Genomic DNA, 24,801 nt, shown 5'->3' with positions numbered 1-24,801 from the left:
AAACAAAAAAATAAAAATAAAAATAATAAAAACTCACAATTCTGAGTTATAAAGTCCAATTTTGAGGAAAAAGAGACTATGCTCTCAAAATTGCAAGTTTATATCACAATTCTGAGTTGATAACTCACAACTGTGTTATAAAGTCGGAAGTTTTAATTCTGGCACTTCTGAGAAAGTCAGATTTGTGACTTCATTTCTCAGAACTGCAACTTCTGACTTTATAACTCGCGATTGCATGTTTATATCTCACAATTCTGAGAAAAAAAGTAAGAATTGCGAGATGCAAACCTGCAATTTGCGAGAAAAAAAGTCTGAATTGTGAGATAACGATTACCTTTTTTTATTTATTTTTTTATTCAGTGGCGGAAACGGACTTACATATTCATATTTTTATGTTTTGTAAAGCTCAAATAATTTTATGGATGAATTATGTGTTTAAAATACATATAGCCTACATATTTTACATACATAAATACATATATGTATATGTTAAATTTATATGTATAAGTTTAACTGTTCAGGACAAACAAGGGACTCATGAACAACTTTAACTAAACAAAAAAAACAAAAAAAAAAAAAACAGCTGTGGATCATTCAGGTAACAACACAGTTTTGAGAATCAAGTGTATATGTAAACTTTTGAACGGGGTCATTTTTATCAATTCAGCTATTATTTTGTCTTTGGATGTGAAATATCTTATTTAGGTCAGTACTAAATAAAAAATAACATGCATTTTGTATGATCCCTCTTATTTTGGTAAAATAATTGACTTCTTGCAGATTCTGAAAGGGGGGTGTAACCTTTTGAATTATATGCATAGCATTTTAACAGCAGCAAAAGTTCAAAGAAAGGCTTGTTTTTGGTGCACAAAATGTTAAATAATATAAAAGAACTACTTTTTTTTTTACTGTATTTCGGAAGAATGTTATTTTAGGTTGGTAAACAAATTGGTTGGGAAGATCAGAAATCTGGAGCACTAGGGTCAGTAGATCTTCTACTGTTTTTGAAAGTCTCTTATATTCATCTTGGCTGCATTTATTTGCCCCAAAATGTAGTAAAAACAAGAATATTTAAAAATATTATTCCAATATAAAATAGCTGTTTTCTGTTTTAATATATTTTAAAATATAATTTATTAATGTGATTGCAAAACTTAATTTTCAGCATCATTACCCAGTCTTTAGTGTCACATGATCCTTCAGAAATCATTCTAATATATTGATTTGCTGCTCAAGAGATATTTCTTATTACTTTTACTTATTTCCTTTGTATAGCAGCAAAATATTATTTTATTAAGTCATTATGGATTTATTTATTAAGAAGCAACTTAAATAAGAAAATAAAAGAAAAAGTAGAAGGGAAGGGCACACGTAAAAAACCATAAACATGAAAAAGGACAAAACCGTTTTAAAATTTCAGCACTTTAATTCACCCAGTTCTGTCTGAGACATTGTTTTGCTCAAATGATTACAAGAAAATGAATGAAAAGGAAAATACGGGGGAAAAAAAACATCTAAAGTTCAAAGATTCAGTCACTCTTCATATAGGCTAGTAAATGTTTAGAGGGTTGAGAAAAGCATTGACAGCTAATACTCATCCACAAAACAGAAATAGTTAATGCCAAGCTGGAAGAAATCAATCTGACAATAGTAACAAATACAGCCCAGAGTTGCAGTACTGGTGCACGAGAGCACCATACACTCATGAAACGACTGGAATTTGATCACTTTTCTCCTGAAAAAGTTTCGAGAAGATGCCTTCACAAATAGATTTGACTTTGAAATATGACTTGATGAATGGAAAGCCCACTGAACAATCTAAGTGTCATCTTCGGTTCAGAGGACTACGACAAGACCACCATAGTGGTCAGAAATGTAATTTACTCCTGTTGAGTGCGTTTACAAATGAACATACAGTCTTTATGCAGTCAACCATAGCTTTCATAACTTTCCTGAAGAAATATATATCAGTTTTCAAACTAACCTTTATCACAAAGTTGCAAACTATTCCATGAATAAAATATACATACTGTAGTTGAGTGTTAACGTTGGAGACACCTGCATGATACCATGTTATTCTGGTAAATATTAATGCATGCCACTTTGGCTTGTATAGAAAGTTCAGAAAGCAGACAGATTCAAAACACAGCGCTATTACACAGTACACAAAAAAATACAGTCTTATTTTCCCATTTTAGTGGTTGAAAAAAAATTATAACCTGTTTTGAGGTTATGTTGGCACACTGAACGCAGGACAGTATAGTCATATGAAGATTAGTAAAATAAACTGAACATGGAGAAAAGAGGAGGAAATCATAAACGGGTAATAAAAATAAACTTTCGGGGGTGAAAACAATGGTTTCTAACATACAAGTGATTCTTGTAAAAAAATGCAATTAAAACTCCAAACCCAAACCTTGGGTTTTCCTAGAGATTTTTTAAAGTTGGCAAATTGCGGTAGGAATTATACATCTCTAAGTTTTTTTTTTTTTTTCATTTTGTCTGCCCACTAGCGTTATCCTTAACTCCATTATAGCTCAGACTCATCCTCTTCCCTCCAGAACTGAAGCTTGAATGGGGGCCAGACATTGGCGGTGTGATGGATGCCCCTGGTGGTCAAACAGCTGTACAGCAGCGGTTCTCAAACAGATGCTCTATGACAGAGCTGTCTGCTAACGTAGACACATCACCTAAATCCCGCTCGTTACACGCAATCTTCCGCAAGACACGGCGCATGATCTTACCTAAGAGAACATAAAAACGCGTAAGTATCATCATAAAACTTTTTTTCGGTGAATAATACAGTAAATAGTTCGATATTAATACCTGATCTGGTTTTTGGAAGGCCGGGTGCATTCTGAATGTAGTCAGGTGTAGCTATGGCACCAATCTTCTCTCTCACTGTTTTGGAAAAAAAGGAAGTAAAAAGAAAGCCTTGAACCTAAAAAATTATTCATCAATGATTTGTCAAGTCATTATTATTTAATCAGGAGTCACAAGCTCAAAACACAAAGGAAAATTTATAAAATAGTGGGGATTAACAGTAAACAAAGCAAAAAGCAAAGCAGAACAAAACAATACAAAAAGCATAACATAAAAAGCATAACACAACAAAACAACATAAACAGCAAAACAAAAGTTTGTCAAGTCATTAGCATTTAATCAGTAGACGAGCTCAAAACACTTAAAGATATCATTTATAAAATAGGAAAATTCAAATAGGAAAATGTTGTAGTAGGGATTAACAGTAAACAAAGCAAAAAGCAAAACAGAACAACAAAACAAAAATCATAACATAACAGTAAAAAGTATAACAAAACAAATATTATAACAAAACAAAAAGCCTAACACAACATAAAAATATAACAACAAAAAGCAAAACAATTTTGTCAAGTCATTATTTAATCAGTAGACAAGCTCAAACACTTCAAGGCATAATTTATAAAATAGGAAAATTAGAACCAAAATAGACAAATTTAGTGGGTATTAAAAATAAACAAAGCAAAAAGCAAAGCAGAACAAAACAATACAAAAAGCATAACATAAAAAGCATAACACAGCAAAACAAAAGTTTGTCAAGTCATTAGCATTTAATCAGTAGACAAGCTCAAAAAACAAAAACAAAGCAAAAAGCAAAGCATAACAAAAAGCAACAAAAAGCAAAACAAAACTAAAATAAAAAACAATAAACAAAACGGAACAAAACAAAAAGCGTACCAACATAAAAATATAACAACAAAAAGCAAAACAAAATTTTGTCGTCATTATTTAATCAGTAGACAAGCTCAAACACTTCAAGGCATAATTCATAAAATAGGAAAATTAGAACTAAAATAGAAAAATTTAGTGGGTATTAACAAGAAACTAAACAAAAAGCAAAACAGAACTAAAAAAAAAAAAAAAAAACAACAAAACAAAAAGCATAACACTACATAACAAAACAAAAAATCAAATAACAAAAAGCCAAACAAAATTGTCAAGTCATTATTTAATCAGTCGACACTAGTTCAATCACTTAAAGGCATAATTTATAAAATAGGAAAATTAGAATTAAAATAGAAAAATGTTGTCATAGGGATTAACAGTAAACAAAGCAAAAAGCAAAGCAGAACAAAAAAAATAATAAGCAAAACAGAACAAAACAGCAAAAAGCATAACACAACATAAAAATAAAATAACAAAAAGCAAAACATAATTGTCAGGTCATTATTTAATCAGTAGACACAAGCTCTAAATATAAAATAAAATAGGAAAATAAAAATTAAAATAGAAAAATTAACAGTAAACAAAGCAAAAAGCAAACCAAAACAACAATATAACAAAGCATAACATAAAACAAACAGCAAAAAAAATGAAATAAAGGAAAGCATAACATAACATTAAGAACAAAAAACATAACATAAAACAAAACATAAAAAAGCAAGGCAAATAAAGCAACAAAACAACAAAAAGCACAACAAAAAACATAAAACAGCAAAACAAAAACAACAACAAAAAGCATAACAACAAATAGCAAAACAAAACATAAAACAAAATGTAGCATAATATAAAACAATGATTCTTCTGGGTGGCTTTTTATCTATTAAAGATTGATGGTTTAAAATCATTTCCGTTGTATTGAGAAAAAAAAAAACATTTCAAACACACTAGACGTGCAAATTCATACATTTTCTATGAACACTACAAGTGCTGTAATATGACATACATACATAAACCCAAAAAAGTAAAAATACTAGGGCTGTCAGTCGCTTAAATTTTTTTAATCTAATTTAAAAACACAACGTTTCGACTAATTAATCTAATTAATCACGAAAAAACTAAATTTGGCTGTGAAAACACCCACTAAATATTATTTAAAGCTATTATTTTGTTAAATGAGAAAGTATCAAGTAGACATAGCAAATAGTAGCTTTAGAAAGACAGCTATAAAAAAAAAATACATAATCTACATCACTTTACTGTAATTCTCCAACCCATCAGATTTAAAGTTTGTGTTCATTTATTTCAGCTGAGAGGCCATGCCCATCTTTGCAGAGCAGCGTTCACCAAACTTGAACTTTGGAATGCAAAATTCCCACATTCGTCCCATATTCGCATGCGTATGAATGGAAGTCAGTAGAACAAAAAAAAAAAATGTAGTGTGACCAGCCTTTTATTTAGCAACTAAAAGAAGACTCGAAATTCTTCTGTTCTCACATACCTTGCTTTTTAAGCTCTGCCTCCAGCTTTTGGTTGTAGTTGATTCCATCATTGAGGGTGACAAAACAGTAGAGACTCTCGCCTTTAACAGGGTGTGGCCTCCCCACAACTGCTGCCTCAGCCACAGCTTCATGCTCCACCAGAGCCGACTCCACCTCTGCAGTGCTCAGTAAGTGCCCTGGAAAAAACAGATCCACCACCAGTATATCAAAGCTTCTGCTCTAATTCAGGCCATTTTGTTGGCTACTTCAATGCTCCCTTCAATGTAAATCTCCAGAGTCATATCAGCAGAGATAGAAAACAGGCAAGAGACAAGTTTGGAATGTGTGGCCTGAATTTCATCATTAGCTTTTTTCGAAACTCGTTCGTTTGCATTATTTCAGCATCTGTAGCTCCAGTCCACACATTTTCTCTATCCACACTGGGGAATTACAAAACAGGAGACATTTTGGTATTGTGTAAATAAATAAAAGGACCAATAAATGTACAAAAGTTCTCATTCTCTACTCACCAGACACATTCAGCATGTCATCTATCCTTCCAGTGATCCAGTAGTACCCGTCCTTATCTCTGCGACAACCTGGACAGATGTATAACACCATTAACTAAAGCATGAACTGTCTCTTGCTTCACACAGTTATATGTGACCCTGGACCACAAAACCAGTCTTAAGTCGCTGGGGTATATTTGTAGCAATAGCCAAAAATACATTGTATGGGTCAAAATTATTGATTTTTCTTTTATGTCAAAAATCATTAGGAAATTAAGTAAAGATCATGTTCCATTAAGATTTTTTGTTAAATTCCTACTGTAAACCTATCAAAATGTGATTTTTGATTAGTAATATGCATTGTTAAGAACTTAATTTGGACAAATTTAAAGGTGATTTTCTCAGTATTTAGATTTTTTTGCACCCTTAGATTCCAGATTTTCAAATAGATGTATCTCGGCCAAATATTGTCCTATCCTAACAAACCATACATCAATAGAAAGCTTATTTATTGAGCTTTCATATGATGTATATATCTCAGTTTTGTAAAATTTAACCTTATGACTGGTTTTGTGGTCCAGGGTCACATATGATGCTCACTTATAGTAAAACTAAAAATGAATCGTAGCACAAATTACCATCTCCAGTCACGTAATATCCAGGGAATTTCTTGAAGTAGGTTGTTTCGAACCTTTCATGGTTCCCGTAAACAGTTCTCATCACACCTGGCCAAGGCTGTTTAAACACCTGAGGAAGACAAGCTCTTTTGTTTCGCTCTGTGAAACTTCATTTTTGTTCATAAAGGTCTGACACGCTCATTCAGTAAAGATTTAAACTTAACACAGACTTTCAGAATGGACTTTTATGCATAAACGGAAATGCTTGTGTGAATTTGTGACGTTTACAGATAAGGATATGACCGTAAACTGAAAGTTTTCATGCTGAGGACGCAAACTTATCTGTAAAAGCGCCTCACGGGGCAAGCCATTACGCTATTAGCTTCAAGTTTAAAATAAGGAGTTCTCATGTTTTGGGCAGCTTGGATCACGTAACTCTCCTGCAGCATCTCAGTCTGTTTCCTCCACTATTTTTAGATGCATTTTGTCTGTAGAAATGCGTCATTCGCATGGGCGTAAATTTCATTTAACAGTAGGGGGGGACAATAAACAATTTCTCATGAGCAATTTTTGAAGGGGACACAAAATAATACAGTCAAATTGTACATATAAAGATACACAACAATTAAAACAAGGAATTAAAAAAAGGTTTAAAACTGAATTTAAAGTGAGGTCAGTTTGGACGTAACACAGTGTTCATTTAGTAATGAAAATAATGGTAACAAAATAACTACAAAAAAGGAACTTTTTTTAAAGGTGCCATAGAATGCATTGAAAGAATATTTTAAATTGTTCTCTGATATCTACATAGAAGGTACCTGGCATAGGAAAGGGCAAAAAATCTCCAGAAATGGTTTTACAGGTCCATTTACAACCTAGGATTTGCCCCTAGAATGAAATGCTCTGTTATTTGGAAGCTTCATGAATATTAATGAGCTCCGCTCTGATTGGCTGTTTCACAGAGCTCAATAGCTCGCACATGGATGAAAATATATATTTAATTAGGAGCTCTAGCCGCTTTTAATATGCGGTTTGTTGAATCTGCTGTTTTGAATCGTGGATATTTTAGTGTGATTACTGTGATCGCATGTGATCTGTGTAAAGTTACAATGCAGAGGGAGTGCTTCCTACCACACAAGTTGAGCTGCTCCTCAGTGATTCTCAAGATAAATTCAGTTTTCCATTCTATGGCACCTTTAAATGAATAATGTATTTATTTTTTTCAAATTTTACTTACCAGATAGCCCTCACTTGGTCCTTCAAGTTCTTCCCCTGACTCATTTAGAATAGCAGGTACAACCCCAAAAAAGGGAAATGTCTACAGAATGAAAAAGAAAAAAACATTAACCATCATAAAATGTTAAATATTTTACCAAAATAAGAGGGATCATACAAAATGCGTGTTGTTTTTTTATTTAGTACTGACCTGAAAATAGATAATTCACATAAAAGATGTTTACACATAGTCCACAAGAGAAAATTATAGGTGAATTTATAAAAATGACCCTGTTCAAAATTTTACATACGCTTGATTCTTAAATGATCCACAGCTGTGTTTTTTTTATTGTTTAGTGATAGTTCATGAGTCTCTTGTTTGCCCTGAACAGTAAAACTGCCCGACGTTCTTCAGGAAAGTCCTTCAGCTCCCACAAATTCTATGATTTTTCAGCATTTTTGTGTATTTAAACCTTTTCCAACAATAACTGTATGATTATTGTTGGAAAAGGTTAAAATGCACAAATTGTCAGCACAACTTTTTTCTTTTATTTAGCAGGAATGCACTAAATCGATAAAAAGGGACAGTAAAGACATTTATAATGTTGAAAAAAGATTTCTATTTCAAATAAACGCCGTTTCAAATTTCCACAGAAATATCTAGCAGCAATACTGATACAATACGTTTCTTAAGCACCAAATCAACATATTAAAATGATTGGTAACAGTTTAGAATAGATAACACACATTCACTATTCACAGAGTTTTCTCCTGAGCAAACTAACAATTTGCTGCTTATTAATAGTTACTAATGGTCATGCAGAATAAGGCATTAATATGTGCTTTATAAGTGCAAATAAACAGCCAACATGCTAATATTACGCATACTAATAAGCAACTAGTTAATAGTGAGAATTGCTCCTTAAAATAAAGTGTGATTTCTCTTAATGAAAGGAGTCTCTTAAGTACATAAGAGACTTCTTTCAAATACAAAAGCATCTTACCATCCCCAAACTTTTTTAAATTTATTTATGTATTCATATCACGTTCACTCACAGCAGAGCCAGGCTTCATGGGAGTAGCAGCTGGCAGAGGGGTCATCACATGTCCACCCTGAGGAAGATACAAACAAAAGTGACCTTACAGTAGACAGTTTCAAAGCTACTTGGATGTTACTGCTTTGGTGTGAGTGAACATAATACGGCTCATACCGTCTCAGTCTGCCAGAAGGTGTCCACCACCGGACATCTCTTCTCTCCCACCACGCTATAGTACCACTGCCAGGCTTCTGGGTTTATGGGCTCCCCTACGGTCCCCAAAATCTTCAGCGAGGTCCGCTTATACCTGACGACAACAAACATGAAAACCATTCTGAATACTAATCAGAAATTAAGATCTGATCCAGTGTTGTTTTTGACAACCATCTTAGATTTAGTCTTAGTCTTAGTCTTTTGGACTAAAATGCTTCTTAGTTTTAGTCAAATTTTAGTCACTTCTATATGTGATAGTTTTAGTCCAATTTTAGTCGACGAAAAGTCAAAAAGGTTTTAGTCTAGTTTTAGTCGACGAAAAATCAAAAAGGTTTTAGTCTAGTTTTAGTCAAAAAAAGGGAAAAAAGTAGCCTTTTAACAAATTAATGTAGGTCATTAAGTATTTTGCTGTTGGGTAGTGTCACTTATAAGTTCTGAAAATAGCAGATCTATAGTTCAACACAATGTGAGCTTCCGGATCGACTATTTTCACCAATAATTACAATAATGAAGGAATGTTTTAGAACATAAAAGACAAACAAGGATGGAATGCTAAAACGGCTTGCCATACTAGTATAGCAAAGAGTATTTAATGCTAAAACGGCTTGCCATAGCGTCAGATACTTTTTAAGTTTTAATCGGCATGCACAATAAGCGGAAATGTCATGCATTTTAAACGTCTGACGGACCACCCACTAACATTTTCGTCTATTCTCGTCTCGTCAACGAAAACTCACACACGTCTCGTCATGTTTTAGTCATCAACGAGCCATTTTTATCTCGTCATCGTTGACGAAAACAACACTGATCTGATCATGACACTTAAGTTTAAATGACTTCAATTAGTCAATTAGTTTAAAAAAAAAAAGTCTACTATTATTGTAAAATGTGGAAAAAGTAATAACAAATAATGAGTAGATGTATCTGATACTGTATCAATGTTGTGTACTGCTGGTTGAGGTCAGAAAGCTGGCGCACACTGACACCGGTTGTATGCAAAAGCACACTGCACACAATGCACAGCGAATGGCCTTATAAACGTTGCTCTGTTTGCAGACTTTGTAAGCAAACAGAGTGCGAGACAGAATACAGAGCAATCACATAACACACAGAGATAAGTACTATCAAATGTTACTATACAGTATCATTGTAGTAGTTATTATCAAATGGGAGAAAGTGACCTAGATGCATAACAGATTACCAAGTAATGGCAAAAACAAATACATATACAGAATACTGTCAATACTTATTCATAAACATTACTCTGTATACTGTAAACACAATACTGTATATACTATATATACACAGTGTTAATAAAATATTATTAATATATATCTACAAGCGAGTTTTAAAGAGGTTTTTTTTGACTGTCAGCCATCTAGTCACTGTTTTTACACTTTGACTAACGAATTTACACTTTTCCAGTTATTCTTGATTATTATATCAGGATTAAGTTGCCACATTGTCACCAAGGCTGCATTTATTCAATTAAAAATATAGAAAAAGCTGTAATATTGTTAAACATTAGTTTAAAATAACTGAATAAATTTTACAGTGTAATTTATTCCTGTGATTCACAGCTGAATTTTCAACATTACTCCAGTCTTCAGTGTCAAACGAACATTCAGAAATCATTCTAATATTTGCTGCTCAAGAAACATTTATTAGCAATGTTGAAAATTGCTGCTAAATGTTTTTTTTTTTTTTTTTATTGAAACCATTGTTATGCTTTTTTAAGAATTATTTGATGAATAGAAAGTTCAAAAGAACAGCATTTATTTCTAATAAAAATCTTTTGTAACAACATAAGTCTACACAGTTACTTTGTCTTCATCCTTGCTAAATAAAGGTATTAATTTCTTAAAATAAAAGTAAAGATACAGTTGGGGTCAAAAGTTTACACCACCCTTTAGAATCTGCAAACTGTTAATCATTTACCAAAATAAGATGCATCATACAAAATGCAGAAAATAATAGTTTTTCGAAAAACCATGCATTATGAGCTCTTGAATTTGAAGATCAGGGTAAATTTTACTTATTGTGTCTTCTGGGAAACATGTAAGTATCTTCTGCAGCCTCTGAAGGGCAGTACTAAATTAAATATTTAGGCAAAATGAGAAAAATGTACACATCTCCATTCTGTTCAAAAGTTTTCACCCCATGGATCTAAAAATCATACACTCATTGTTGGAAAGGGTTCAAATACACAAAAATGCTGAAAAACCAAAACATTTGTGGGACCTGAAGGATTTTTCTGAAGAACAGCAGGCAGTTTAACTGTTTAGGACAAACAACTATTACTAAACAATAGCTGTGGATCATTCAGGTAACAACACATTATTATGAATCAAGGGGGTGTAAACTTTTAAACAAGGTAATTTTTTTAATTCAACAATTATTTTCTCTTGTGGACTATATGTAAACATCTTTTCTGTGAAATATCTTATTCAGGTCAGTACTAAATAAAATTACATGCATTTTGTATGATCCCTCTTATTTTGGTAAAATAACTGACATACACTGTGTGCATAATTATTAGGCACATTGATATTGTGGTCATATTTAATTTCCAAGCACATTTGACCAATTCCAAACTACATCAATCTTAATAACTACTATTCATTTTGTATTTAATTATTTATAAGTGATATATAATTGTCCATGAAGGCTTGAAGTGAAAAACTCCTTATATTCAGGTGTGCAGAATTATTAGGCACATTTTGTTTTACAGAATATCAACGTTAATAGTTAATAGTTATGCACACAGTGTATAGCTGATTCTATAAGTGAGATGTAAACTTTTGACCTCAACTGTGGATAGATAGATCGATAGACAGATAACATACCAAGCAAAAACGTTTAAACAGTAGTGTACATTTCCTATATGAAGTGCCCCCCCCCCCCCCCATGTCATTTTTACATTTTACTCATTTCCATTTCCACTTTTCCAGGTCTGAAAGTCACAATTTTAAAAGAGTCTGATTTCTGCACATTTTTCATGAGTGTGGAAAGCCTCCCTAGTGTACTAAATCTAGAACAGACATCAAACTTACTTCTGAACAGGTTCACTGCCGTACTTCATCAGGAGCCGGATGGCGGTGGGTGCTGTGTAGAACTTGGAGACGTGATATTTATCAACAATTTCCCACATTCGGCTTACATCTGGGTATGTGGGAAGACCCTCAAACTACAAACAGATTAAAAATTAATATTATACAAAAATGCTTACATAGATGAGTCACTATGTTTTTATTAAAGGGACAGTTCACCCAAAAATTAAAATTCTGTCATTAATTACTCACCCTTATGTCGTTCCAAACCCATAAGACATCATCTTCAGAAACACAAATTAAGATATTTTTGATGTTTTTAAGATATTTTCTGACCCTGCATAGACAGCAACGTAACTGACATGTTCAAGGCCCAGAAAATTAGTACAGACATTGTTAAAATAGTCCATGTGACATCAGTAGTTCAACCAATTTCTCATCAAATATGTGACCCTGGACCACAAAACCAGTCTTAAGTCGCTGGGGTATATTTGTAGCAATAGCCAAAAATACAAGGTATGGGTCAAAATTATAGATTTTTCTTTTATGCCAAAAATCATTAGGAAATTAAGTAAAGATCATGTTCCATGAAGATTTTTTGTAAAATTCCTACTGTAAATATATCAAAATGTAATTTTTGATTAGTAATATGCATTGTTAAGAACTTAATTGGACAACTTTAAAGGTGATTTCTCAATATTTTGATTTTTTTTGCACCCTCAGATTCCAGATTTTCAAATAGTTGTATCTCGGTCAAATATTGTCCTATCCTAACAAACCATATATCAATTGAAAGCTTATTTATTGAGCTTTCATATGACGTGTATACATCTCAGTTTTGTAAAATTTAACCTTATGACTGGTTTTGTGGTCCAGGGTCACATATATCCAAATTTGTGTTTTGAAGATGAACAAAGCTCTTGCTGGTTTGGAACGACATGAGGGTGAGTAATTAATGACAACATTTCATTTTTGAGTGATCTATCGATTTAATTGCAAGAAAGTGACAGCACAAGGAACAATGCAAAATCTGACACAAAAAGTGCTTATCAGGTGTTCCCCTCACCAACACACTGGTCGCGCCATTGGCCAGGGGTCCATATGTGATGTACGAGTGACCAGTGATCCAACCAATGTCTGCAGTGCACCAGTACACATCATCAGGGTGATAATCAAACACCATCTTAAAGGTGGCCGCAGTGTAGAGCATATAGCCACTCACTGTATGCAATACACCCTAAAGGAGCGGTAGAAAAATAGGGACAAATAAGAGGCATAAATGAAAAGCAAACACCACACAGTTGAAGGAGAACAGGATTGTTTGAGAGAATCCACCTTAGGTTTCCCAGTAGAGCCGCTGGTGTAAAGGATGAAGAGCGGGTCTTCTGAATCACACCAGACAGGATCACACTCCTCTGATTCTTCACCAATCAGAGAGTGCCAACACATATCAATCTCAGGATTCCAAGGCACCTGCACCAATCACAGCACAGAGAGCATTCATAGTTAACTTGCCTTGTGTTTACTCTTGCTGGTGTCACACTTCAGAAAACAATGCAAAATTTAAGGAACAGGATGTTATCAAATCAGTCTGAGAAGGTCATAAATTGTAAATGATGCTGGGTTGAATCAAACAAATGCTGCTTTTAAGTCAAGTGAAGTTCCTACTTCATTCCAAAATCGTAGACATCATATCAGTGAATTTGATTGTTTTGTAAAACTAGTAAACTCTTGTAGCCAGTCATCTCATAACCTGGCTAAATGAGTAGTATTTTCTGGACAGATTTTTTTTTTTTTTTTTTTTTTTAAATCATGTCACAACCATCTATAAAAAGTACATTATTGTTTACAGGCACCATTTACACAGAGCAAACTTCACCAGCAGGAATTACACAAGTGACACATAACCAGATAAGTGTTTTGTAAATATTGTTTATGTAGTATTACAGTATTTATTACAGTAATATTTTGAATTTGCATTTTTATATTTTGAGTATATTTTCATTTTAGTCTGTTTAAGAAGTGGTTTTGTAATTTTTAGGAATTTGTTTTTAAATTTCTATTTAACTATTTTTGTTCTTTTCTTAGTTGTCATGTTAATTTTAGTTTCAATAACTGTAATAATTGTATTTCAGTTATTTGCAAAGACAAAATCTAATTTTCATTGTTCCATCTAATATTTATTTTTATCACTGCTTTATTTCAATTAACTAACAATTTTACTTTTTTTTTAGTCATAGTTAACAGTAACACTGAACCAGATCCACCAAATAGTCCAGTTGCAAAGAACAATTTCAGGCAATTTTATAGCTAAAATAAACCACTTTTTACTCAGGAATTTATGTACTTTTCAACCTATTTACTATAAAACAAGCTTGTTTTTGTTTTTATATACAGTGCCCTAATTTTTTTTCACATTTTCTTATGTTGCAAAACAATGGCAGATAACTGCCAAATGTTGATGTGCAAATCTTGTTGCATCATACCCCCAAAAAAATTGAGGCTGTAAAGGTGATTCAGCTAATTATTGAATACTTATGCAATGTACTTATTTCCGTTTATTAATTTTTAATAAATTTATGAAGTTGTGACAATTCTGTTTTTGCTTTGTCATTATGGTGCATGGAGTGTAGATTATTGTGGGAAAAAAAGTACTTTACAAACAGTTTAACATAAGGCAGCAAGATAAAGCGTGAAAAAAAACCCAGAAGGGGTATGAATACTTTCACAAGGCAGCGTATTTGAGGTGGTAAAAACGCATTTTTTTAAATACATTTAATCCAGAATGACTTAAAAGCAGCAAAAATAATGTAAAGAGTGTTGTATGCAAATAATGCATATAACATCTTATTTAGAGGCTCAACTTGGTATTTCAGTCAGACTTCTTTGATTCATTCAGTTCAATCTAACCAAAGTGAACGGAGCGCAGAAGTCGGCTTTAGTCAAAGCTGTCAAAACTGAAAGAGAAAGCATCTGAAAAGATCAGGTTGAGTTAATAACACAAAACACAAAAACACTAATGGACAAACAAAAACGAGACATGAACGCAACAGTGAAACTCTACAGATCTAGTTTTTCATGCAGAGACTGAGGGAACACTACGTGAACACTTGAGTTTATTTAAGTGACAAGGGCACTTGCATAGAGCTCACAGGAGAGAGTTAGTGTTTGACTACATAGAGAGAGCCGTCAAACCCATTAGACAGTCTGAGCGGAAATAGTTTCAGCACATACAAACTGCTAACACAAGAGAGAGCAATTAGAGTCTAGTCACTACCATGATATAAGAGCTTTCCAGATACGCTTGTGGTGAAATCGTGCACTAGTGGACCAATAAAGTTTATGTGAGGACATGGACACAAGATGTGACTATCAGTACTTTTACTAGGCACAGTAAAAGGTTTTCAGTGCTAGCCCATGGATCAGACTTGGCGATCAGATCAAATCACAAACGTTATAATGCTGAACTTAACATTTTATATCCACTAAGATGTATTCAGACATTAATGGCTATAAAGATGGCTCACAACTTATGGATGAACGCCAAATCTGATGCATGTGTAAATGGTGTAAATTGCATTTGCAAAAGCAAACACACAGAGACACATTGTGTTCTGAGAGAAGAGTGATAAAGGTCATCCAAAGAGCCCGGTTTAATAAGACAGGAGGAGTTTAAACAAAACAAAAGTTATGCACAAAAGGAGACATGAAATACCTGTGGGGGGGGACGGACCTTCCTTACTCTTTCTTTCTGTTTCTCCTGCTACAGGGGGGTTAATGGAGAGATTACTCACACCGAAAGAGGAAAAGGACACACAGACATGGACCCACACTGAAGGAGGAAATGAAATGCCAAAGATATTTAATATAAAGGGCCAATTTACACGATTAGAATCACTGTTTTAAAACAGGTCATCTTGCGTTGATGAATGCCACACATATTATCTTCAACTGTTGCAAAGGTCTTCAGTACAACAGCTCAGAGAAATCATGCCAGGCCTTTATGGATTTACAACAGTGACAAAACCTTTAATAACCGGGATATATCTGTGACACTCAGGACAATGCAAGATTCAAAACTCCACAGGAGATGTACAGGACAAGTGTTAACATTTGAGAAACCAGAACAAAGGGATACTGCAGGACTTTTTCATCTGAATCTATCCCCTATTTACTTGGACAGCTCTTCGTTGACTCATGGTTTCACGCACAAAGTGTGTGGCTTCTTTTTAGCCTAGAAAGTCAGAAAGCCAACTTACAGGGCTTTGATGATAAAACCCCATCATTTTAGATAAAGCAGCGCAACTTTTGGCATTGATGATATAAAAAAAATGTTCCTTGAGTAGCAAACCAGCATGTTAGACTGATTTCTTTAAGGATCATGTGACACTGAAGACATAATGATGATGAAAATTCAGCTTTGCATCACAGGAATAAATTAGGTTCTAAAATATATTAAAAACAGTTTTTTTAACCATACTACCGTTTTACTGTATTTCTGATCAAAGACTTGGTTAGTTTAAAGACTTTCTACAAAAACACTTGTAGCAATGTGGAAATGTCCAAATAAGTAAGAAATAAATTAAGATGAAAAAAAAAAAAAAACAGTGTGAAGGCTGTGGTGCAGTTATTAGGTTTACCTGCAGATCGGGGCAGGCACGTTTCGCTGGGGGTGAAACCGATCCAGACAAAGCCTCATCTTCCTTTGTGAGGTGTTTCAGCATTATACACTTTTCCACTGTGAAAGACCTGACAACATAAAAGACATTAAAGAATTAAATTAAACGTGAACCCGGAGCACAAAACAAGTCATAAGGGTAAATCTTTTTACATTGAGACTTATCATCTGATCATCAGATGAACAGATGTTTCCACTGATGTGTTGTTAGGATAGGACAATATTTGGCTGAGACACAACTATTTGAAAATCTGGAATCTGAGGGGGCAAAAAAGTATAAATACTAAGAAATCACCTATAAAGTTGTCCAAATGGAGTTCTTAGCAATGCATATTACTATTCAAAAATTACATTTTGATATATTTATGGTAGGAAATTTACTAAATATCTTAATGGAACATGGTCTGATTATTTATGCCATTAAAAAAAGAACTGAATTGGTGAACCAAACATCTAATTTCCAGTCACCTATCATGGTTCTTTACTGCTGTGCTTCCACGTTTAATAAAGTGGTCACTGTGAGTACGTGCACATATGATAAGCACTGCACAACAGTTCGTTTTTACAAGTTAACTAGTGTTTATCATACTTGTCCCTGCATTTCTGTAGCGCCTCGTCAGCTATAAGCTTCAGGTTGATCAGCTTATCACCGCGGTAAAAACCATCTGGGGAAGAAAAGAGAGAGAAACACACCATAAAACAACTTTTATTAACTTTATTTACCTAAAATCTCATTTTCACAGATAATCCCGAACAAAACTAAAACAGTAAACTTTTATTAGGTGATAACAGATACTGGTCTTATCATGGCTGAGATGTGCATTTTATGGTTATAGCTCACAATAAGCTCACAAACTGTCAACCCCAATGCAATGTCAAAGACTTCAGCTTTACCTACAAGTCTAATATCAGAATAATAATTTCAGTGGGATGTCTCTTTTACAATTACAATCAGACTAAGTATATATCCTGAAATTTGGCAACAAGACTGATCAATATAGTCCAGAATAAACCATATTAAAGGAGTAACTCACTTTCAGAACACTCACCCCCTTGTCATCCAAGATGTCCATGTCTTTCTTTCTTCAGTCGTAAAGAAAATGTTTTTTTGAGGTAAACATTACAGGATTTCTCTCCATATAATGGACTTCTATGGTGCCCCGAGTTTGAACTTCCAAAATGCAGCTTCAAAAGGGCTCTAAACGATCACAGCCGAGGAAGAAGGGTCTTATCTAGCGAAACGATCAGTTATTTTCTAAAAACATTTACAACTTATATACTTTTTAAATCTCAAACGCTCGTCTTGCCAAGCTAGACAAGATGAGCATTTGAGGTTAAAAATTATATAAATTGTAATTTTTTTATAATAACCCATTGTTTCGCTAGATAAGCCTCTTCTTTCCTCGGCTGTGATCGTTTAGAGCCCTTTGAAGCTGCATTTTGCAAGTTCAAACTCAGGCCACCATAGAAGTCCATTATATGGAGAGAAATCCTGAAATGTTTTACTCAAAAAAAAAAAAAAAAAACCTTACGATTGAAGAAAGAAAGACTTGAGCATCTTGGATGACAAGGGGGTGAGAGCACATTTTCTGTAAATTTTTGTTCTGAAAGGGAACTACTCCGTTAATTACAGAATTTTCATTTTAGGGTGAACTATCCCTTTAATGACTGATTATGCTACACATCCAAATCAAACTTAAAGGGATGGTTCGGAGTAGAATTGACTTCATTGCTATGCACTCCGAACCATCCCTTTAACCCCAAAACTCCTTCTCCTTTCTAAACTTGCCAAACTGTCAGCATTTAGTTCCCTGTCACTACTCAAAAACCGTAGGCGCAGGCTAAACAGCTTTTGACAGTAATACGATTACACCATTTCTAATCCCTAGACTTGTGAACAAAGTGAAACGCTGTGCTCTTTTGCAGTAGATGGAAATGTAGCTGATTAACTTTGGGATTATCTGCTATAAGATTAAACACTTTGAGTAAATTACATCCGACTTTTTGGCACACTTTCCTTACCTGCCGTTATAAGAATACAGCATTGAGAGTCCATGATCCTTTCACACAACGACTCGGCAGAAAAACCGGCAAACTGGGTGGAGACACACATACAAAAGGAGAGTATATATAGTGTTGCAACAACATATTGTGATATTTCTTATGTATTAAATGTTTGACACAGTGCCAAATCTTTCTGCAAACAATCCAACTGTTAAAAGAAAAAAGTCAGATTGAGATCACAACTTGAAAAACATGTATGGGTGCTTTGCTTTTACGTGTCTCATAAAAAGCTGGTTGGCCAACGCAGCTAAAATCCAAGAGAAGACAAGCTAAGTAATTTGCAAATGACAAAGGACTGACCACGATAGAGTGGACCGCTCCAATCCGAGCACAGGCCAACATGGCCACCACCAGCTCCACCACCATGGGCATGTAAATAGATACACGGTCACCTTTCTTCACGCCTGGATGGTCAGAGAGAGAAAAATAGAATGAAAAGAGTATAAGCTTAATACACAACATCAATGTCAAATTTTTAACCAGCTGCTGGTCACTCTTATACCAAGTTCAACAGCTTTTGTTTTTTTTTACCTTGGGACTTGAGGACATTCGCAAACTTGCAGACTTGCTGAAGCAGTTCTCTGTAGGTCACTGTCTTCTCATCTCCAGGTTCATTACCCTCCCTGTACAAAAAAAATGAGCAAAGAGCAGCAAATCAGCATATTAGAATGATTTCTGAAGGATCATGTGACATTGAAGACATGTGTGACCCTGGACCACAAAACCAGTCATAAGGTTAAATTTGACAAAACTGAGATTTATACATTTATATATATGAAAGCTCAATAAATAAGCTTTCTATTGATGTATGGTTTGTTAGGATAGGACAATATTTGACTGAGATACATCTATTTGAAATCAGAAATCTGAGGATGCAAAAAAATCAAAAAGACTGAGAAAATCACCTTTAAAGTTGTACAAATTAGGTTCTTAATGCATATTACAAATCAAAAAATACATTTTGATATGTTTACAGTAGGAATTTTACAAAAAATCTTCATGGAACATGAACTTTACTTAATTTCTTAATGATTTTTGGCATAAAATAAAAAAAAAAAAAATTTTGACCCATGCAATGTATTTTTGGCTATTGCTACAAATATACCCCAGCGACTTAAGACTGGTTTTGTGGTCCAGGGTCACATATATAGGGCTGTGCTATTAATCGAAATTCAGTTTCGAATTTGGCTTCAAACGATCATGAAAATACAGTAATCGAGATAAACGATTATTGCGCCACATTCTGCCCCCTTTCTAGTGGTTCGCTTTCACTCCTCCATAAAAGCCTAATTTCACATGCAAATCAGCTAAATCATGTAACGTTTTACATTAATGTTTCTTTGATGTTGTGTTTTTAGAAGCGAGAAAGAAAACTTGTGTATTTTGCTCAGAAACAGAGCAGAACTCGAGGTGCACGCCTAAACGGTCAAACACACAAATATTTCAAAAAGAGGCGTTTGGTGATTATTCATGTAAACCCTTATCAGTTATGTCTTAAATGACATAAACAGTTGAGAATGTTTACGTGTGTAACAGTATATTGGATCAGTGTGGCTCTTAAAGCGGCAACAAATAATGTTCCATCTGCCGTCTCTGTGCTTAATATTAATAAAACGTAAAAATACAAAGAGAAAAATCACTCACTGCTCTTGAATGAAGTGAAGAAGCGGTTTTATTTTACATTCAAATAATTACATTCAATTTCTGTAGTATTGTAAGACTACTTTAGACTTGCATAAAAGTATTCAGTTTTTTTTTTTTTAATAAATTTTTACATTTTTTTTTTTTTTTTTTTAATTGTTGGATTGCCATCTTTAAATTAATCACTGATATAAAGTTTTGGGCCCAGTCATAATCGTGTTAAAAAATCGTGATTACAATATTGACCAAAACAATCATGATTATAATTTTTGCCAAAATCCAGCAGTCCTAGACATATATAAACATAGAGAACAGTTATTTTAAATAGTAATAATATTTTACAATATAACAAACCAAAATTTATTTAGACACCATTGATATTTTTTACTAGTGGGTGGAGGGTCTATAGATCAGTTATGTAAGTGAGGATAGCAAAATAAAAATAAAATTCTTCATACAGTGGAACACCAGTAAAATTGATAAAATTTTGAAACCAAAAATTTGATTTGAAACTTGACCATGTTTTGTTACAAACATTTTTATCAAAGTTATCTGAGATCATCAAGATGATTTTTTTCTGACACAGGTTAACTCTTCAGTTCTTGTCATATTTTCTTAACTATAGTAACTAAACTAAAATTTCATGTAAGAAATGTGTCTGAATACATTTTGGTTTGAGTGTATTACTGTATTTTTGACTAAATAAATGCAGCCTTTATGAGCATAACATACCCTAAACTTTCAAACAGAACTTTCAAACATATTTTCTAACAAAGTTAATTCATTACCAGTCATGACACTTGTGTTCAATTATAGCAAGGTATGAACATTAGACCCTGAACAGGTTAATAAAACATGTTTGTGCATCTCCTAGTTTCACCTTAATGTTCAATACTACATTTTAACTCTCAATGTTTGATTCTGATACATTTCAATTACCGTAAACCTCTGATAATGCTTATTTTGGTGCGAGAGGCGTCCTTAAATGTCCCTTCCAGGTTAACAAGTAACTTTTTATTTTGACTTTGTATGTCAGCTGACAATCTTAAAATAGAACGGAAAAGTCTGGCAAAAGACAACGAGTGCAGAAGACGAGATCCATACTTGAGCATTTCAAAATGAATTCTGAAATGATCTGAACTTATGTCGTAACAAGAAACAATTGAAAGCTTCACAATTGCTAAACCAGCATTGCGGAAGCAGAGAACCAGCAACTGCCCCAAGCAACATTTGTTGTATGTAAAGTGTTTGCAGGCTATTTTTGGTCGATCTGAATGCTAATGAACAATGACTGCCAAAAACGTCCTCATGAACTGCATGGCATCCAGCACAGATAAAGTGATCCATTGCAATGCACATTAAGAAATAAACATTATGAAGATGCAACACATGCAGGTGCACGGCTATTGGCTTGAGCTTGTTCAAGCTTCCATGATTTACTTAAATAGCTTGAGAGTCTAAATTTATCTGTCTGTCAGCATTTGCCATATTAATGTATTAATAGCTCAGGCCCAGTAATATTACTGACCTGGAAGGGATCTAAACCATGTAGGTTTGTGGCCAAATATCCAGGTCTCAACCTGAATGCAACTGTGGTTCAATCTTGAGCTTAAAGAACTGGGCTGATTACCGACTGACATCCTGAACCGTGCGCAATCATCATAAACCAATGTTGATTCAGAGGTATTACGTGTACTGTTCTGCATGTTTTATATAATAACATTGGCTAAAATGACAGTTAAAAGGCACATTGAAAATCACAACAGTAACAACTCTCTCAAAATACAAGAAAAGGCTCCTAATGTCACATGCGCAACTTTCAGGCTAAACTGAAACAGTAAACCACATGCTTCACAAATACTAACCAGTAAAAAGCCACTTTGTCACCCAATTTCCTCTCATGGACGTTGCGGTCCAATACATTATAGCTGATGTTGGTTGTGGCACCTTCCATGCACTTCACGAAAATTTCACCCTTGGTCACATCGAAGTTGTAGTCCAGGAACTTCCCGGTGTATTTTGTCTTCCAGAAAAAATCTTTGGCGACATCTCCCCAGAACTCTGGACACAACAGAACATTAATGCACAAAGCAAAACCATAAACAAATTTTCTTAGCTATCAATGGTACTACTAGTATAAAAAAAGAGAAAAGAAAAAGGTACATTTAGTAAGTAAGGATAAAAGTATTTACTAAATAAAAATAACAATAATAAATGCATTAATGAATTAATGACATACTAATATTGTTAAAAACTATATATTTTAATTGTACTAAGACAAATAGTTGTCTTTTAGTATTTAAAAAAATAAAACAACAACAGTACATCAACAGTGTTTATTATTATTATTACAAAATATAACAAAAATACTACAATACTTTAATTGCATTGGTATAAACAGAGGGTGATGTTTTTTAAGCATATCTACAAAGAAAACAGTGCTTTTTCTATGAAGTGCATCTGGGCTAAATATTTTTTAAGTATTTACAAAATAAAAACAACAATAATAAATGCATTAATGAATTAATGACATACTAATATTATTAAAACATTATATTTTAAATGTACTAGCACAAATAGTTATGTATTTTAGTATTTGAAAAATATATAACAATACATCATTAGTGTATTGATATAAACAGAGGGCAATGTTTTTTAAGCATATCTACAAAGACAATACTGCTTTTTCTATGAAGTGCATGTGGGCTAAAAAAAAAAAAAAAAAAATTATATATATATATATATATATTTTTTTTAAGTATTTTAAAAATAACAAAAACAAAAATAAATGCATTGATAAAATACTATTATTCTTAAAGTCATATGTTTAAATTGTACTAACACAAATCGTTTTATGTTTTTTAAAGTATTTTTAAAATAAAACATTAACAATACAACATTAGTGTTTATTATTATTATTACAAACAACAACAAAAACACTACAATATTTTCAGCTGTATTACTATAAACAGTGGGTAATATTTTAAGCATATCTACAAAGAAATGTGGTGTTTTTTTTCTACGAAGTGAATGTGGGCTAAGTAACAATTATTTTTAAAATAACAATAATAAGCATATTAACAACATTATATTATTAAAAGCAAAAATATTATATTTTATTTGAGTTGTACTAGTATAAACAAAGATTAATGATTTAGTAAAGCATATCTACAAGAGAATGTGGTGTTTTATTTCTAGGAAGTGCATGTGGGCTCAGTTTTTTTAACATTTAATAATATTGCTAATAACAATAACACATTAATTATACACGAACAACTAAATGAAGCTATGCTGGTTAGATCCTACAATAACAAAAAAATACACAACTTCATCATAGGTGGGTACTGATGTCTAGAAGTGCTGTCTACCAAGTGCACAATGCTTTGAGATACAGCCAAGTAAAGCTTTTTCCCCTCAAAATAACAGCTCAATGAAACTCACCCTCAGGAGATTCGACAGATTTGATGTAGAGCTCTTTGTATTTCTCAAAGCTGGGGATGTGCGCTTCTTTCTTGATGTCCCCTGAAGCATGTAACACATCCTCGCCTGGTGCCTTGTCAGGAATCATTTTAATAACTAATTCAATGGACAAAACTAATACAAAATCACCTAGAAAAACACAAACGATCACTGGCCTAACGTGTGTAAGTCACTTCCGTGTGGGAGAGTTTCACTCCCATGCAGGCGTTGTGTGCATTGAGAAATGTTGAACAAATGAAAAGTTCAATCTTGCTTTAAATCCAGATGCTTCTATTGTGTTTTGATGAAGCGGCGACGATTCGGAGTCAGTTCGCAAAGGACGAGCTGTCCGAGACGCGTTTAAAGATTGAACTTGCAATTACTAATATTGTTATTATAAAAAAGCTTAAATGTTGCTCCGACGATTGCAGAGGAAATAACAAAATAAGTTTGTCTTTAGAAGAAATCCTACATGCAGAAAATATAAGTAAAAAAATCAAGATGCACTTGAGAGCTGTCAAACAGACAGCAGGTCTCCTCCAGCTTGAGGTTATCTCGTGTAAAATCGATTAAAACTGGAAATAATTCCCGGCAATAGAGAGGAAATGCAGCCTTTGACTGGTTCAAACATGCAATCAAAATAGTCGTGCATGCAGCATGAGATAAATCATTCTTCCACGCGTGGATTGCAAATCCTAAATGTCTGCAAGAGGACAGCCATTGAAGCGTAGAAATAATGTACAAGGCTAGAATGGCAATTATCGTGAAACGTAAACGCGTAGATGGGCGGAGCTTAATCTACCGGATGTTGTTTCGGCTCGATATGACAGCTCGAGCGTAATGACAGCTTCGTTTTTTTAACAAAATTATAGAACGCTGTAATCAACAAAAAGAAGAAATGCCAGTACAAACACACAAATAAATAAAATATAAAAAATTAAATATAAATATAAAATGGGGTATATAACGTTAAGTCTCAGACGGTATTTATCAACGAAGTTAGGGGTTTTATTAGTGAATTTATATTTATTTATTTGAAATCTAATCAAAAGTATACACATGTTAATCTCATTTTGAACAATATATTTAGTGTATTTAGCAAAACTGGAATTTCTTGAATTTCCAGTAGATTTAGTAT

The 24,801-nt window shown here is 33.4% G+C and overlaps 1 protein-coding gene across 2 annotated transcripts; it reads right to left on the bottom strand.

The window, feature by feature from the left end:
• Positions 1 to 1,423: 1,423 nt before the first annotated feature.
• Positions 1,424 to 24,377, bottom strand: LOC141290832 (acetyl-coenzyme A synthetase, cytoplasmic-like). 2 transcript variants are annotated; one of them, XM_073822960.1, is made up of 19 exons: positions 23,646 to 24,377; positions 22,070 to 22,265; positions 19,095 to 19,186; positions 18,864 to 18,967; positions 18,522 to 18,594; positions 17,089 to 17,164; positions 16,462 to 16,570; positions 15,537 to 15,584; positions 13,157 to 13,294; positions 12,888 to 13,058; positions 11,825 to 11,958; positions 8,733 to 8,865; positions 8,578 to 8,634; positions 7,544 to 7,624; positions 6,328 to 6,436; positions 5,711 to 5,779; positions 5,201 to 5,377; positions 2,827 to 2,901; positions 1,424 to 2,744 (listed from the first exon to the last, which is right to left on the bottom strand). In XM_073822960.1, exons 1-19 carry the CDS (start codon positions 23,770 to 23,772, stop codon positions 2,617 to 2,619), a joined length of 2,097 nt encoding a protein of 698 aa, XP_073679061.1. In that variant the 5' UTR covers positions 23,773 to 24,377; the 3' UTR covers positions 1,424 to 2,616. The 2 variants fall into 2 exon arrangements, with proteins under 2 accessions (XP_073679061.1, XP_073679062.1); XM_073822961.1 differs by lacking the exon at positions 15,537 to 15,584.
• Between the last annotated feature and the right edge of the window lie 424 nt (positions 24,378 to 24,801).

Source organism: Garra rufa, chromosome 18 (genome assembly GCF_049309525.1).
Source record: "Garra rufa chromosome 18, GarRuf1.0, whole genome shotgun sequence".
Classification (NCBI taxonomy): domain Eukaryota; kingdom Metazoa; phylum Chordata; class Actinopteri; order Cypriniformes; family Cyprinidae; genus Garra; species Garra rufa.
Note: the sequence above shows the minus strand (reverse complement) of the source record. Positions and strands in the feature narration are given on the sequence as shown.